The sequence below is a fragment of the Arvicanthis niloticus genome, chromosome 6 (genome assembly GCF_011762505.2).
Source record: "Arvicanthis niloticus isolate mArvNil1 chromosome 6, mArvNil1.pat.X, whole genome shotgun sequence".
In the NCBI taxonomy this organism is placed as follows: Eukaryota; Metazoa; Chordata; class Mammalia; order Rodentia; family Muridae; genus Arvicanthis; species Arvicanthis niloticus.
In genome coordinates, this window is record NC_047663.1 from 107,424,818 (window position 1) to 107,442,977 (window position 18,160).

The window sequence follows — 18,160 nt, forward strand, 5'->3', positions numbered from 1 at the left end:
TTGTAGGTATTAGAGTCATAGTAGGAAACCTTGATTTGTTTTCAGAATATCCCTACACTTCAAACTACAATATGAAGCCAGGGTAGCCTTACTCCACTGAGAAAACATAGACAATGGGATGGAGCCAGTGACATGGTGGATCACGCTCATAGTAATTCATGACAGAGGGGAATAGGCTTTGTACTCAGAGAAGTTTTACCTGAGCCTGGGTGCAGGAACAGGATCCATGTATATTGAAGACATTTCCCTTGGGAGACAGCAGATAGGTTAAGAGTGTGAGTTCTCTGCTGTGGAAACTTTACCCTGGAGGTTGTTCCTGGATCAGGTTGTGTTATAAGAAAAAATGCTCATTAGTAGCCAGCCTCTTAGTGACTTCAGAGAGATGTGAGCCTCCTTGTGGACTACAGCTCCAATGCAGCTTGGAAGGCTGGGTCACATGGTGGCTTGTCTTTAGGACAGTGGAGGCGAGCTAGATCCAACAGGCAATGGCTATGTAGCTAGTTTATTATGCTCCATGTATAGTCTAAGTTTTGGTGCTCCAGAGAAGTGTCTCTTATTCTGGTGCAATCAAAGCTGTGCTTGTGGCCCTAAATAATAAGGGCAAACCATGGCAGTGGTGGGGTTGGACACAGTAACTACTCAGGGACACAGAGGAATAACTGGCCTCCTTCAACTGTGCCCTCAAAACTGGGTCAACATTTCATGTTTATACAATTATATTTCATCACCTCTATCATTCACACCTTAATAACAAAACTTCTCTGAAAGTAGACACTTGGCTAATGCAGTATGATTTACATGCATGTAATGGCTCAATAAAGACTTTTTTGGGAAGTGTAAAAAAGCAATAAGAAAGAATGAATGATGTTTTGGGGTGTTTCTTTACATGGCACTAAGATCCTTACAGAGGTTAAAGAGTGACCATACAGGCTGAACAACCCTTCTCAGATCCCCAGTTCTCTTTGCCTCTTTTAGGTGCCAGCATTCACAGCTGAGAGCTCAGGCAGGCAGCTCAGCTGGAAAGGTCTCAAGAGCTCTTTGAAGTTCAAAGTGAAACCTGCAGGACATGCAGGGCAGTGCCAGTAACCACACTTGGGTGGCAGGCAGTTTGTGCAGTGTTAGAGATGACAGAGAAATGGGATATCTGAAAGGAAGAAGGCAGCACTGACATGGGTTCAGCCAAGAGAGACCACTCACCTCTCCTGGGGAAATTGTGAGGTCCTGAAGGAGTGTGAGGAAGAACCTGGAAACTGCAGTGGAAGTTGGATAAAGCCACTCTGAAGCTTGCAGCCTTTTGACCCTTCTCTGATTCTTGTCTTTCCATCTACTGTGGTTTTGTTCACTTGTTCTTTTGGTCTGAGACACTGAGTTGTGTCTTGACCATGAGAAAATCCAACCCTCATCTTCATTTTACTCAGTGAAAATGGAAGTGCCACAGTGGTCCACAAGGTTGCTCTACTCTTTCTTTAATCTGATCTCTGGCAGTCTTCCTGTCCCTGCCCTGCCATGTGCTCCATTGTCTCTGCCCTCCAGTCTGGTCCTGGCACAGCCAAGCTCCCTCTGCCCCTTCTAGGCCCCCACCAAGTATTCCTTTCCCCTGGAGTACTGTTCCACTCCACTCACTCATGGCTCATTCCCTTCACCACCTTCAATTAGGTATTTAAATTCCCCTTTGTGCAGGTGACTCTGACGATTCCTTTTGATTACACATTCCTCACCCCTATTTTTGCTGTCCACCTTGTTCCATTTGGGTGTTCCTCTTGGCATGTGCCACACATATAATAACATACAATCAAGTAATCAGGTAACAGGATGACACAGTGGACTGAACAAGCTAATACAATGGACACTTAACAAGACGACTCCATGGAAAGCTGACACTAACTATGGTTTGTTGAAGGTCATTGGAGGAAATCATTTTTCCAAAGGGCTCCTTCCACAGACTGGTTCCACCATGGTGTCAGAAATGTGTTACATCCAGGGACCTTGGTTAAGTGATTTGTCAGTTCTGCTTTTGTGTTTTAGCTTCACTGGATCCTTCCACAGGGACCACCACACCATTCCCACATAGGGCCTCATTTCTTCTGTAAATCTTGTCAATCTTGTTTATCTTTCCTTCCCCCTTTAAGACTTAGGTTATAGTTGGGACTTTCTGCCTTGTATTACATGTACACAGGGAGAAGAGACATCTTCACTTGTCCCAGAGGATGTAGAGAGTGCAGTATTGCACAGTATAAATGGTAGGATCTGAAGGTCTTTTGCAGAATCTTCATCTACATAAGGGAAAAATTGTTATGACAGTTCTTAGCCAGAATCTTGTCAAATGACTTTCCAACACTAACTGATTGACATGCTTCAGTTGTTAAAAAGATGGGTTGTTTTTAAAAGGCAGAATCAAATGTAGCTAAGGCTAACCTCAAAAACATTATAGATCTGAGGCTGAGCCAAGTTTTGGAATTGGGTGCCACTACGATAGGCTGCTTTTTATCATATTAGCAACTGCCTTAATTAGCAGTAGTAATTCATGGCACATCTGAGTTCTAGCACAGTTCATTCTATAACTGATAATTTGGATTACGGAAAAACAGTCTCTACAACAATTAATGAGGGCTCTTAAGCTCATTGGTTAAGAGCATATATACCTATTGAAGAAGACCTGGGCTCCATTCACAGTACGCATATAAGAACTCACAACTCTCTGTAACTGCAGTTCAGGGGTATCTGATGACTTTATGACCTCCTCCTCTATCTGGCAACCATTAGTGCACACACATACATGTAGAAAATGACTTTTACATGTAAAATAAACAATTATAAAAAGACTCAAATCCTGTTTAGGGAAACAATCTTTAGTACACACACTGCAGGTAGTCTTTCAGGGTTGTTGATATTCGCAGGAGACTACTCCCCAGGAGTTACTTATGCATCTTGTTCTAGCTAGTCTCACGTTATCTTGACTCAAGCCAGAGTTATTTTGGAAGAGGGAACTTCACCTGAGAAAATGAATCCAACATGTGACCTGTAAACAAGCCTGTTGTGTATAATCTTAACCAGTGGTTAATGTGGGTGTGTTTAGCTCACTAAGAGCAATGCCACCTCTGTGCAGGTGCTCCTTGGTTGCATAAGAAGACAGAGCAAGTCTTAAGGAGCAAGCCAGTAGGCAGCATTCCTACTCAGCACCAGTTCCTACTCTGACTTCGTTGAATTATGGATTATGAATTGTACCCAAACACTTTCCTCTTCAAGGTTGTTTTTGGACAACCTGATGTTTTACCACATCCATACAAACTTACCTAAGTCACACCTCAGTCACTGCTAGTTTGTCTATACCTGGTGTTGTTTAGCTGCTATCAAAAAGGCTATCTGTTGATATGCCCCCCAACTTTCCCTTCCACCAGTTGCAGATTTCTATTAATTCTCATGGAGATCTAGTCATTACCCCTGCCTCTCCCCACAACTGAATCTGAATCCCACCACTCCCCTCTCAATCTCCTCTCACACTCAGTTCTCTCCCTCCATCTGTCTTTCAATACCATTCCATTCCCCCTTCCAAGTGAGGTTCAAGTATCCTTGTTTGTGACCTCTTTCGGCCCAGCCTCCTTGTGTCTGTGCAATGTAGAAAGGGAAGGATTGCAGCCCTTGAAGGGGATAGGAACTCCATAGGAAGACCAACAGAGACAAGTATACTGGACCTTTGGAGACTCTCAGAGACTAAACCACCAACTAAAGAGCATACACTGTGTGGACCCAGGCACACTGAACATATGTATCTTATGTGCAGCTTGGTCTTAGTGTGGTTCCCAAACAACTGAAGTGGGAGCTATCCCAAAATCTGGTGCCTGTATGTTAGTTATTTTCTTTCTTTCTTTCTTTCTTTCTTTCTTTCTTTCTTTCTTTCTTTCTTTTCTTTTTTAATGTTCAAATGTATATTTATGTCTCCAACTTTGCTATTGATTTAAGTTTCTTTTTTTGGTTTTTTCCCTTTCTTTTTTTAAATTTATTTTTTATTGGATATTTTATTTACATTTTAGATGCCATCCCCTTTCTCCATTTCCCCTCCCTAGAAAACCCCTATTCCATATCCTCTTCTCCTTTTTGCTTTTATACATTTTTTAAAAATGTTGACCAATGGCTTTATAAGTTTGGTAATGCTCAATATCAATCAGAAGTGTAACCTAATACCCAATCTAGATATATCAACTATCTTTGACTCACAGAGACATGCGAATATACGCCTCCATGTCTGCCCCCCCTTTCTCTCTCATCACCTAGCTCCTCCTCTCCTTCTCTTCCTCATCTCCTTCTCCTCCTCCTCTCTGTACTCCTCCCACCTTAGCTCCTCCTACATATCACCCTTCCTGTTAAAATAAAACTTTTCTCTCAAAATACAGTTAGAGCATAACTATACTAATTTATGTCAGTAAGGTGCAAGATAGACCTAATACCCAGTCCATCATTTTGTTGACTAAGCAAAACCTCTGTCATCTCTCCTAAATAAAAGATTTTGTTCTGAGCCTGGCTTTTTTTTTTCTTGGCTTTAGAATGAATGTCAGCTAAAAACCATCCTCTCAAATGTTTTCTCTCGAAGTATATAGCAAGGATTGGCTATGAGACTATAAGTTTCCAACCCCATCAGAAATCCAGAATGACTGAGTTAACTGAGATTATGGGAAGCACAAAGCATACATAGCTTCTAAATCATAGCCAATTTATAGAGACCGCTGGACTCCTGGACAGTCCCTATACTACAGAATGTTGGAGCATCTGATCTTCAGCCTTCTGGCCCAGGATCATCTGACAGACCTAGTGATGCAGAATTATTAAAGGCTGATTACTCTGTCTTGGCAGATATAATCAGTCGACTATTCTGCAAGTGTGTCCTTTTCTGGACAGTATTTTGTCTGTAGATGGAAAGAGGCAATTCTTGCCTAGTAGCTGCCTCACCACAACTGGAATAACTCCAAAGATGCTCAATTTCTTCTTGGAATCCAAGACAGGAAGCTGTCAGGAGCAGACATGTCTCTAATCAAAATGAACATTAATACTGAAATGTTTGTAATGTCAATTCTGTGGATTTCTGATGTTTTGAAAACCAACTATCCATGTAAGGCTATCTGGACTGTTGTCTGTTAACTCCTCTCAGCTATTTCTAAAGAAAATATAGAAAACTTCCTAACAATAAACTCAAAGCCATGAATTTGCTATAGGCCCTTAACTCACAGTCTAACCATCTCAAATAAGTTTAAAAAGTTAAAGAAGGACTGGGTCTAAGCCTTGTATTCCTAAATGTGTTATACAGGCTCAATGCCTACGATAGTAACAATATTCATCTCACTTTTATATTTATAAAAAATTCGTACCAATAAAAATCTTAAATTTGAACTCAAAGTAAATTTTGCACCATTTAAGAAATTATAACTTCATCTTAATAACAATTATACATATTTCTACCAGTAAGTTATGGCTATGCAATAAATCCTAGCTAATCCTCCTTGTTCCACCAAAGCCACTACTTTTCCCTAGAAAGACAGCCCAATATTAACCACCTCAGTCCCCAAGCCCAGGGAATAGGAGTGTCAACTCTTCATTAACTTCTTCAAGCTGATTATGGGTGTTGAGATATTAGAAGAGGGGTTGGGGGAAGAATAAATTGATAAGCCTCTGACACTGTGTCTTCACTGCATCTGGCTGGAATTCCAGGACATTAGAGGTTTGAGCAGGTGTGCTCAGCTTGCCTGATGAGTAGATACACCAAGGCTATGTATTCTGCAATATACGATTCTCAAAACAAATTTTAGTATCAAGATAATGGTTTGTTTGAATTCTGAAATCTAGTCTTCTGGCGGCCTGCCTCTAACATGTCTAATCCATATAATTCTGGGCATTTCTATGAAGGTGTGCTCCCACCATCCTCCCATTTTCGCCTCCCTGCTCTCAAATTCCTCAACACTAGGGAATCCAAACTTTCAGGCACCAAGGCCCTCCACTTCCATTGATGCCTAACTCCTTACCCCGCTCCAATTACTATGAGGGTGTGCTCCCACCATCCTGTCATTCCCGCCTCCCTGCTCTTGAAATTCCCCAACACTTGGGAATCCACAATTTCAGGCACCAAGGCCCTCTACTTCCACTGATGCCTAACCCCTTACCCCATCTTTCCTCCTCCAATTACTATGAGGGTGTGCTCCCACCATCCTCTCATTCCCACCTCCCTGCTCTTGAAATTCCCCAACACTAGGGAATCCAAACTTTCAGGTACCAAGGCTGTCCATTTCCACTGACGCCTGGCAAGGCCACCCTCAACTACTATACAGGTGGAGCCATGAGTCCCTCCTTTTGTGTTCTCAGGCTGGAGATTTTAGAATGGCTACTCCAGCTTGTTTCTTAGGACCATTTGCTTGAAAAATTGTTTTCCAGCCTTTTACTCTAAGGTAGAGTCTGTCTTTGTACTGAGGTGGGTTTCCTGTATGCAGCAAAATGTTGGGTCCCGTTTATGTAGCCAGTCCATTAGCCTATGTCTTTTAATTTGGGAATTGAGTCCATTGATGTTAAGAGATATTAAGAAACAGTGATTGTTGTCTCCTGTTATTTTTGTTATTAGAGGTGAAGTTATCTTTGTGTGGCTATCTTCTTTTGGATTGGTTGAAAGAGGGTTACTTTCTTGCTCTTTCTAGGGTATAATTTCCCTCCTTGTATTGGAGCTTTCCTGCTATTATCCTTTGTAATGCTGGGTTTGTGGAAAGATATTGTGTAAATTTGGTTTTGTTGTGGAATATCTTGGTTTCTCCATCTATGGTAATTGAGAGTTTTGCTGGGTATAGTAGCCTGGGCTGGCATTTGTGTTCTCTTAGGGTCTGTATGACATCTGTCCAGCATCTTCTAGCTTTTATAGTATCTGGTGAGAAGTCTGGTGTAATTCTGATAGGTCTGCCTTTATATGTTACTTGGCCTTTCTCCCTTACTGCATTTAATATTCTTTCTTTGTTTTGTGCACTTGGTGTTTTGATTATTATGTGACGGGAGGTATTTCTTTTCTGGTCTAGTCTATTTGGCATTCTATAGGCTTCTTGTATGTTTATGGGCATCTTGTTTGTTAGATTAGGGAAGTTTTCTTCTATAATTTTGTTGAAGATATTTATTGGCCCTTTAAGTTGGGAATCTTCACTCTCATCTATACCTATTATCCTTAGGTTTGTTCTTCTCATTGTGTCCTGAATTTCCTGGATGTTTTGTGTTAAGAACTTTTTGCATTTTCTTTGACAGTTGTGTCAATATTTTTATGATATTTTCTGCACCTGAGATTCTCTCTTCTATCTCTTGTATTCTGTTGGTGATGCTTGTGTCTATGACACCTGATTTCTTTCTTAGGTTTTCTATCTCCAGGGTAATCTCCCTTTGTGATTTCTTGATTGTCTCTACTTCCATTTTTATGTCCTGGATGGTTTTGTTCAATTCCTTCACCTGTTTGGTTGTGTTCTCTTGTAAGTCTTTAAGGGATTTTTGTGTTTCCACTTTAAGGGTTTCTACCTGTTTACCTGTGTTCTCCTCAAATTCTTTGAGAGTGTTATTTATGTCCTTCTTGAAGTCCTCTATCATCATCATTAGAAGTGATTTTAAATCTGAATCTTGCTTTCCTAGTGATATGGGAAATTCAGGACTTTCTTGTGTGGGAGAACTAGGTTCTAATGATGCTAAGTACCCTGGGTTACTGATGCTTATGTTCTTGAGCTTGCCTTTTGCCATCTGTATCTCCTTAGTGCTACCTGCCCTGTCCCTGACTGGAGCCTGTCTTTCCTCTTTTCTTGGTTGTATCAGAATTTTTGTGGGTGGGTGCAACTACTGGGGTAAGCGCTGGGGCCCAAAATCTGCTCAGTGCTCAAGCTCAGACAGGATACTGCCTGAGTTAGAGCACTTGGGATACCCACTTCCTCTGGGTTCTTGGAGATTGGGGGCAGAGCTGCCACCCAAGATCTGCTCAGTGCTCTGGGCCAGACCGGAAGGAACCAGTGTTCCAGGCCAAGAGTGACTTCCTAGGTCCTTGTGAGTCTCAGTTACTCCCTGTTTGGGGCAGGCCTTGCTCTCTGCTTACCTAAGATACTGCCCAAGTTAGAGCGCCTGGGATCCCTGTTTCCTCTGGGTTCTTGGAAATTGGGGGCAGAGCTGCCACCCAAGATCTGCTCAGTGCTCTGGCCCAGACTGGAAGGACGGTTATTTTCTTCTAGCTCGACTGCCTTGACTGGACTCAGTGGGAGATGAAGCACCTAGCCTTGAAGACTTGAAGTTCCAGGGTGGGGTGATACCCATGGGTCCCCACACAATGAGAGGAGAAGGGGATGGGGTATGGGGAAAGGATTGTGCAAGGGCGTAACTGGGAGTAGGTCAGTGAGTGGGATGTAAAGTGAATAAGTAAAAAATGGATTATAGTAAATGTCTATCTGTTGAAATAAATGTGGGCAAAGAAATAGAGTGTGTGACACACTTCAGCTTCAATGAAGAAATGTTCCTATGCTTTGTTTGTTGTTCCTTATTTCTTTGTTTATTTGTACATTTTAAATTTTAGGTGGGGGGAGATTGCAGGGGCAAAAAGCAGATATGAATGGGCAGGAGGATGAGTGTTACTGGGGTGCATGTTGTGAAACCAGAAGGAATCAATAAAAAACTTAAAAATAAACATCTATCTGTAATGCCTGATAAAGTTCAGACTCTGTCCTTTGCAGTGAGGTACCTAGGAATTAGCATAAGAGAGAAGATGTGATCAATCTGAGGTTATAATTCAAGGATAATGAGGAATATGACCAGAAGCAATGAAGACTAGAATTCTGGAGCCTGGAATCCCTGCAGGAACTACAAATAGAAAGGAAGGGGAGGCATAAAAATGCATGCCTTAGAATATGGAAACAGCATGGGCCAGGACTCTCCCTTTGTTCCTACCATGTTTCTGAGGATTACCTAGGGCTGACTACAACCAATTGTTCTATTGACTCCAGGGAGCATCTAACATCAGTAGACACCATCTTCTTTTCCTACCACCTGTCTTCCCAGGACTGCCTAGAGCCCCTTTCCCTTAATCTCCTCACGGCAGCTTTAATCACTTTAATATAACAGGTGTCTATGAGCACAGCTGCAGAACTTCAGCCAGAATGGATATGGGGGCAGCTGGGCACATGATGGGAAGAATCTGTAGAGTGCAGGAGATGCCTTTCAGATTTCACTAAAGACTCATGGCTGCAGACATCATCTGTTAAACATCTGCTTGTGGCTGTCACGGTTTTTATGATGGAAGAACTACTAACACCACTGCCAACAGTGTGGTAAAGTTATATATGATGTTTTCTGTAGCACAAGTATACAAAGTCCTTGTCATCCAGGATTCAGAGACTCTAGGCTGCTCACTAATTTTTTGCGTAAAGAGCACTGGCTCCACCCCATTACACCATGGATATTAGACTTCCTGCTCAGCAGTAGCTTACAGGACTGGATTATGGCAGCTCCTCAGCACAGCCCAGGGATTATCATAGGGTGCATATTAATACTGTTTATAGATTCCTGAAGCTGTCCAGGATGAGTCAACAGAGGCAGAAAGGTGCCTTTGTAGCACTAGGACCTCTCTCTATAGCTCAGGTAAGATGGGTCTCAGGTCACTGAACCTGAACCCCCCCATTCTGAAGTGGAGGGACAAAATACAGTTCCTGCTGGAGAGGGAGCTGGGCTGCATCCAGAAGATGAGGTGGCCAAGGCAGCTCAGTTGTGGGCTCTGGGCCCAGGTGGCTCCCAGGCCTCCATATGTTACTTGTGCTTCCCCATTTGAAGCACAAGGTCACCTTGAGGGCTTGACAGTTGTCAAACTGACAAAGTAGGGAAAGCTTTGGTAAATCAGGAGCTGTAGTGTTTTAAGAAACTTGTTCAACTGTGGGTTCACAAAAGTATTTGAAGGACCTCATGGGTTTCACATCACGATAGATGTGGAAGGAACCTGAGTTCTATCAAGGCATCACAGGTGTTCCATGTGTCCTATCCTAACCTTCTAAGATAATGAACATATCAGAAGATGGAAGTCCCATTGTTGCATACAAAACTCTGATCCACAGTGGAGAAACTTCCCTTTAGTGCATACAGATTGGTGACTGCTGTATGTGGCTAAATCCTGTCTAGTTTCTGGAATAAAGTGTGCATTACAGGAGTCAAGTTCTTACTCTCCAGGAGCTGTGCATATAATTGAGTAGATAGATGGGTGATGGTTACAGCTGATAAAGAAGGAGAGGGATGAGAGGCTGGAGATTAAGAAGTGGTCTCATTGAACACAGCTCCCTGTTGTACAAAGTGAAGCTGTTCTGGCGACTGTGGTCTCTAATGTTTTTATGTGGTTCATCCCTCTCACAACAGTAAAGGTTTAGGAGCTTCTGGTTGTCAATTTGATCTTGACACATGTAAAATTTCATGCTCATATCTGAGGTGGGGTCACCCAGTATCAAAAGGCAAGTTGCTGGGCTCCTTGTGCCTAGTTTGTTCCCAGAGCATTGTTAGAGTTGTGTGTGGTTAAGAAGCTCAGTTGTTTTCTCAGCTCAAGTGGGAGAAGGTCACTTAGGTAAGATGACCAAGGAAGCCAAGGGTGGCAGGAGGGCAAATGTTAGTGTGGAGAAGGTGCAAGAGGAAGCCAGGGCCCTCCCTTCCTGGCTGCTTTGTTTATTAATGTAGTGTGTCTTTTCTATGTGGCACCCTTATGTGATGCAGACATTTCAGGGCATTGTGTCTTTATCTGCAGTTGGCAGCGTATGGTTACAGTAACCTCCACCCCGATGATGAACACAGCTTTGTATAGGAGAGGTGTGGTCACTGCCATTTATGCCGATAAAGGACATTCTGTGAGGAGCCAGCACAGCCTTATTGAGTCACCCAGGTGACCTGCCTTGTCGAGAGGTCAGAGCCTCTGAAGATGAAGAGCCTGGTCTTGACTGTCACCCTGTTTTGTCTGCTGGCTGTCGTACAGGCCCAGGATGACCTGCCCTTCCTCTCAGAAGACAGGAATGTGAGGCAGGGAGGGATGGTGGACAGGGGTAGTTGGAGGTTTGACTGTTGTTTTTCACTTGAAGATTGGAGCTTGCACTCATGAGCTTTCAATTCCTCTGAATCTGGCCTCTAACACTGCACCTCTGTCTGGAGTCTTTTCTGCTCTCAACTTCTTGGCTGTCTCTAATTGCTGTTCTGCCAGCTGGTGTGGATCCCCCAGGCTCCTTAGCTGGAACACAGACGTTTTCTTGTTGCATTGACTCTAAGAACCAGAATGTTTCAATGGGCTGTAATAGACCCAAAGTGTTTGAGGGCTCTGGAAACCCACACTTTCAGCCTAACTGGAACCTGGGTTTTCAGGCATATCTTAGAAAACAGAACTGGGTTTTTGGGACCTCCCATCTCACTGGGCTCTGAAATGTTTTTTCAGGGACTTGCCAATGTTCTGGAGTCTGTGAGAAATCTTGTTTTGGGCTGGGGTGTCCTTATAATTCTGTCTGTTATAGATGTCAGGAATCTGGTACCACAAGGCAATAGTGAATGACCTGAACATCACAGAGCTGAGACCAATGAAAATACAAAAATTCCCTCTTGTAGTGAGAGCACTGCAGAAGGGAAACATGGAAGTCACTTTAACTTTTTTGTGAGTATCAGCACCATGCCACCTCCCTGCTTTCCCTTCCATTTTCATCTATGCTGTGAGTGTTGATGACAAGCAGATTATTCCTTTGAGTGGACCCAACCCAGCATCCTTTTGAAATGGCTTCCGATGATATGGCATTTGTGAGACTCTGATTCACTATGCAAGCTGTGCAAAGCTCAGGTATGGGCTCTGAATGAGCCTGGTGTTACCTGTTCACTAGGCATAATGGCGAGTGTGTCCAGCTTGAATTCCTGATGGAGAAAATAGAGAAACCTGGCCTATACAAAGCTGGTGAGTACCTGATGGAATTTCTTCTCTCATGATAAAATCAAAGCCTCTACTGAATAGAAAAAAAGGGGGACTCACTTTTCAAAGTAGTATCCATCATAGCAGAGAATTCAAGACAGATGGTGCTTAAAGCCTCTGTTTATATTAAATCAACTACCCACAGAAGAGAATGAGGGATGTTTGCATGCTAATACTTATGTGGCTCACTCCGCTATACACAGTCCAGGGTCTGTTCCCAAGTGGATAGTCTCACCACAGTTAAGGTGCTTCTCACTACTTCATTTATCATAATTAAGACAATGTGTCATAGAATGAGCAAAGCCACATCTCCATGACATTCTTGCTTGTCAAGCTGATGTTTAACCTTAGCTGTCACAGTCTTCTGGGCTACATGTGATACTCTCTTACAGGGACATGCTCCTGTGGTTTGAGTATCTCGATTCTGCTGAGCTTGCATCAGAGGCTGGCTGGTTAACTTCCAGGGGCCTTTAGTGGTTATACACTAGTTCACAGGAGAGACTATACTTACCTCTCTATAATCCCGTCCTTTGGACCATAGGAAAATTGAGGTTTAGGATCTTGGAAGTAGGACAGTGCTGCTGCTAAGGGGCATGTCCAACCTCCATCCTTAGTTGCCACCCTTGTTTCATAGTCCATACCTGGGATGATACATTTTTAGTAGAGAACTTTGGTCCTGTGATGAGTCTAGAGCAAGCACAGGCTTTATATGATCAGGATTTCATAGGATATTGATAATATCTCCTAGAATAATATTTGAAAGCCTGTGGGTTTCAATCCTTTGGGGTGTTACATATCAGATATCAGACTTATCTGATATTTACATTAGGGACTCTAACTATGGCAAAATTACAGTTATGAAGTAGCAATGGAATAATGTTATGGGTGGGTATCATCAAAACATTAGGAAATGAATTAAAGGGTCATGGCATTAGGAATGGTGAGAACTACTATTCTAAACATTTCTTAGTGTGAGTCAGAATGATGTTTCCAGATGAAGACACTACAGACCCATTTTCTCTGTCCACCTCCAGTTTGGGATACGTTACTTACATACATCTATGAGCTTCCAGTCTTGGACCACTACGTCTTCTACAGTGAATGCAAGTTAATTGATGGCAAATTCTATGTGGCAGAGCTCATAGGTAGGACCCTGGTCACCCCATTTCCCGTGTGTCTCTACTAGCAGAAGCCAGAGGATGTATAGGTGCTGCCCATTGGCACTGGGCAGTATAATGCTTACAATGGGAGTATTTTATAGGTGTCTAGGTCTGAACACAGGCCAGGCACTGCTTTTGTTGTGTGCATTATCTAAGCGAGAAGAGTCAACTGGACAGAGACTGTCATGGAACAGAGTAGACATGACCCTTAGGGCCATAACCAGTCAAGATATATGCTCCAAGAAGTGAACTCTCAAGCACCATTTTGTGAGTTCTCAGCTGTTATGAATGTCAGCTTGAAGGGTTGGGTCTTTTGGTCAACAATGACCCCCTAGAGTTGAGACACAGAATAGTGTCCCTCTGACCCAGGTTCTTTCTGGCTCAGGGTTTGATTTTTTCCAGCCATTCAGAATATATGTCATCTCTTTTTACCTGTCTGTGGGCTGATGTTCATAACTTCCATTCAAACCCCATCTCCCTGTCTAATCTAAGTGATCCCTCTTCCTCTGCCTGGACGTGGGTCAGTGTGAAGCTTATAGTGCTGGGCATTGATTCTGTCCTTGTGCCACTGCTCCCTCCAAAACTGTGCAACTACAACCCTTCATATGAAATCTGTGCTCACAGGGAAGGACCTCAACGAGAACCGCCAGGCCCTAGAAGAGTTCAAGAAATTCATACAGCTTAAAGGCTTTCCACCAGAAAACATCATTGTGCCTGAGCAGAGAGGTGAGTGGGTGACTATAGAGATCACACATTAGTCCACCGAAGAGACCATGCTTCTCGGTAGTTACATAGAGATACACATGTCCCTTCCCCATGTCCTTCTATATCAGATACTACTCTGAGTGACACCTGTGTTTCTCCATGCCCCTGGTGTCTTTGTCCCACCATTTGCCCTCCTCAACCCTCATATGGACAACATGTCTGTGCTTCAGTACTTGGTCATGATGGCATTTAAGCTGAAGTGTGATGGGTCTCTATCTTCATTCAGTGTCCCGCTGCAGCCCTGGCTTTTTCTTTGTTTCTACAGAAATGTGTGTCCCTAAAGTTCACAATGGTAAGTAACTCCATAGAAGACCACCAGGACAGCTCAGCCTCCTCAGTACTAGGGTTTTGTTGTTCATTTACTTGGGCCCTTATACCGAGATAGGTTAGACTTTCATGTCGAAGCATGAGTGGCCTGTCAAGGGTGTGGTCTGATGTGAAATTGCAGGCCACTCTTCAATCTCTCCTTTTCTCCTTTCTATGCTATGGTCTTCATGTGACTCTCCCACCTGACAACCTCATGATAGATGCTTAGTGACCTACCTGGTCAGGTGGGTAGATGGTGCTTGAGGATCATAGTTGCCCAGCAGTGTTCTCACAGTATATGTGTGAAGGAAGTTCTTTGATTGGCATCTGTTTTCTATGAGTCACACTTTGATTGTTACTCCCATAGTATAAAAAGGGTCCTTTAACTCTGTTCCTCCTCCTGGTACAGCTGCCCCTCAGAATTGCAAATCCCAAGCCAACTCTGTCTCCAATGCATAGTAGTACATTCCCTGTTACGTTCTTCTCCATGACCACACAACACCGTGACATCTCCTTCAAGACCATCTCATCTTGGACACTAAGTACCCACTGGACCATACTCCTGCCACCACCCTCTATGTACCCCAAACTGAAGTAAATCCATAAGCATCCATTCTGAATCCAGCCTGTGCTTGTGAAGTCTTCTGTCATTTCTAAAACTGTGTGACAATGTTCAGGTGCTATGGGACAGTAAGTGCCAACCCCCAAGGATCATAGCATTCTACAGTCATGTAGGATATAGGATATCCCAGAAATTCAGTTGATGGGACACCATCCAACAGGGCTTCTGAAGGTGTTGGGAAGCTACTGAGTCAGGAAGGTCTTGGGAGGTGGCATTACAGATTCAAATGTGTACAGCTTCCTATAGAAATCTTGTTCCAGTGGGGACTTCAAGGAATCCTGTGAAGATAACTAATAGCAGTTAGTTATGTGGCAAATGTGACCAAGGTTATAAGTCCTACTAAATCCTTGATCATCACCCCTAAAGCAAGACAGTAGCAGATACAGCCCCAGTAGTCATTTTTTTTGCACTTAATTTTTCTTTATTTACATTTCAAATGTTATCTATCTTCCCGGTTTCCTCCAGAATACTCCTATCCCATCCCCCCCTCCATCTGCTTCTATGAGGGTGTTCTTCCTCCCAACTCCCATCTCCATGCTCTGGCATTTCCATACGCTGGGGCATTGAGCCTTCACGGGATCAAGTGCATCTCCTCCCATTGATGACTGACAAGGCCATCCTTTGTTACATATACAGCTGGAGACATGGGTTGCTCCATGTGTACTCTTTGGTTGGTAGTTTAGTCCCTGGGGGCTCTGTGGGGTCTGGTTCATTGATATTGTTGTTCTTTCTGTGGGGTTGCAAAGCCCTTCAGCTTCTTCAGTCATTTCTCTAATGACTGTGTTCAGTCCAATGGTTGCCTGCAAATATCTGCCTCTGTATTTGTCAGGCTCTGGCAGAGCCTCTCAGGAGACAGCTATATCAGGCTCCTGTCAGCATGCACTTCTTGACATCTACAGTAGTTTCTTCCTTGAGTATTTTGTTCTCTGTCTTAAGAAGGCCCAAAGCATCCACACTTTGGTCTTTCTTCTTCTTGAGCTTCATGTGGTCTGTGAGTTGTATCTTGGGTATTCTAAGCTTTCCGGCTAACATCCAATTATCAGTGAGTGCATACCATGTGTGTTCTTTTGTGATTCAGTTACCTCACTCAGGAGGATATTTTTTAGTTCCAACCATTTGCCTAAAAATTTCATCAAGTCATTGTTTTTAATAGCTGAGTAATAATGTACCACATTTTCTGTATTCATTCCTTAGCTGAAGGACATCTGGCTTCTTTCCAGCTTCTGGCTATTATAAATAAGGCTGTTGTGACTATAGTGGAGCATGTGTCCTTGTAATATGTTGGAGCATCTTCTGGGTATATGCCCAGGAGTGGTATAGCTGGGTCCTCAGGCAATACTATGTCAAATTTTCTGAGGAACTGGCGGACTGATTTTCAGAGTGGTTGTACCAGCTTGCAATCCCAATAACAATGGAGGAGTGTTCCTCTTTCTCCACATTCTTTATGCAAAAATACTCAATAAAATTATCACAAACCTAATCCAAGAACATATCAAAATGATCATCCACCATGATCAAGTAGGCTTCACCCCAGGGATGTAGGGATGGTTAAATATATGGGAATCCATGAATGTAATCTACTACATAAACAAACTCAAAAAACCCCCACATGATCATCCCTTTAGATGCTGATAAAATTCAACATCCCTTCATGGTAAAAGTCCTGGAAAGATCAGAAATTTAAGGCTCATACCTAAACATAGTAAAAGCAATATACACCAAACCAGTAGCCAACATTAAACTAAATGGAGAAAAACTTGAAGCAATCCCACTAAAATCAGGGACTAGACAAGGTTGCCCACTCTCTCCCTACCTATTCAATATAGTACTCAAAGTCCTAGCCCGAGCAAGTAGAAAACAGAAAGAGGCCAAAGAAATACAGATTAGAAAGGAAGAAGTCAAAACATCACTATTTGCAGCTGATATGATAGTATACTTAAGTGACCCCGAAAATTCCACCAGAGAATTCCTACAGCTGAAAAACAACTCTAGCAAAGTGGCTGGATATAAAATTACCTCAAACAAATTAGTAGCTTTTCTCTACTCAAAGGATAAACAGACTGAGAAAGAAATTAGAGAAATGACACCGTTCACAATAGTCACAAATAATATAAAATACCTTGGTGTGACTCTAACCAAGCAAGTGAAAGATCTGTATGACAATAGCTTCAAGTCTCTGAAGAAAGAAATCTATGAAGATCACAGAAGATGGAAAGATCTCCCATGCTCCCGGATTGGCAGGATTAATATAGTAAAAATGGCCATCTTGCTGAATGTAATCTATGGATTCAATGCAATCTCCATCAAAATTCCAGCTCAGTTCTTCTTATTTTTAAATTTATTTGGAATAACAAAAAACCCAGGATAGTGAAAACTATTCTCAACAATAAAAGAACTTCTGGGGGAATCACCATCTCTGACCACAAGCTGTATTACAGAGCAATAGTAATAAAAACTGCATGATATTGGTACAGAGACAGGCAGGTAGATCAATGGAATAGAATTGAAGACCCCAAAATGAACCCACACACCTATGGTCACTTGATCTTTGACAAAGGAGCTAAAACAATTCAGTGGAAAACAGACAGCATTTTCTTTCTTTCTTTCTTTAGTAAAATACAGTACTTTTTTTTTTTTTTTACCATTTTTTGAAATTAATTTTTTATTGAATATTTTATTTACATTTCACATGTTAGCCCCTTTCCCCATTTCCCCTTCCCAGAAAACACCTATTCAATATCCTCTCCTCCTACTTCTATGAGGATGTACCCCCACCCAACCACCCACTCCCACCTCCCTGCCCTCAAATTCACCCACCCTGGGGCATACAGCCTTCACAGGACCAAGGACCTCCTCTCCCATCTATGCCCGACAAGGTCATCCTCCCCTACATATACAGCTGGAGCCATGGGTCCCTCTCTATGTGCTCCCAGGCTGGTGGTTTAGACCCTGGGAACTCTGGTTGGCTGGTATTGTTGCTCTCCCCATGTACCTGAAAACCCCTTCAGCTCCTTCAGTCTTCTCTCTAACTCCTCCATTGGGAACTCCATGATCAGTTCAATGGTTAGCTGTGAGCATCCTCCTCTGTATATGTCAGGCTCTGGCAGAGCCTCTAAGGAGACAGCTATATCAGGCTCCTGTCAGCATGCACTTCCTGACATCCACATCAGAGTCTGCCTTTGGTGACTGCATATGAGATGGATACCCAGGTGGAGTAGTGTCTGACGGCCTCTCCTTCAGTTTCTGTCTCACACTTTGTCTTCATATTCGTTCCTATGAGTATTTTGTTACTTCATTTTTTGACTGTCCTAAATTGTTTTTTGAATATGAATTGTACAAATATTCTGTGTA

The 18,160-nt window shown here is 42.8% G+C and overlaps 1 protein-coding gene across 2 annotated transcripts; it reads left to right on the forward strand.

The window, feature by feature from the left end:
• The first annotated feature begins 10,855 nt into the window (after positions 1–10,855).
• LOC117710096 (vomeronasal secretory protein 2-like) lies at positions 10,856–14,807 on the forward strand. Of its 2 annotated transcripts, none has more exons than XM_076937662.1 (7): positions 10,856–11,026; positions 11,514–11,650; positions 11,871–11,941; positions 12,991–13,101; positions 13,741–13,842; positions 14,147–14,173; positions 14,409–14,431. In XM_076937662.1, exons 1-7 carry the CDS (start codon positions 10,934–10,936, stop codon positions 14,414–14,416), a joined length of 549 nt encoding a protein of 182 aa, XP_076793777.1. In that variant the 5' UTR covers positions 10,856–10,933; the 3' UTR covers positions 14,417–14,431. The 2 variants fall into 2 exon arrangements, with proteins under 2 accessions (XP_076793777.1, XP_076793776.1); XM_076937661.1 differs by lacking the exon at positions 14,409–14,431 and adding an exon at positions 14,597–14,807 and having other exon boundaries at positions 10,858–11,026.
• The last annotated feature ends 3,353 nt before the right edge of the window (positions 14,808–18,160 follow it).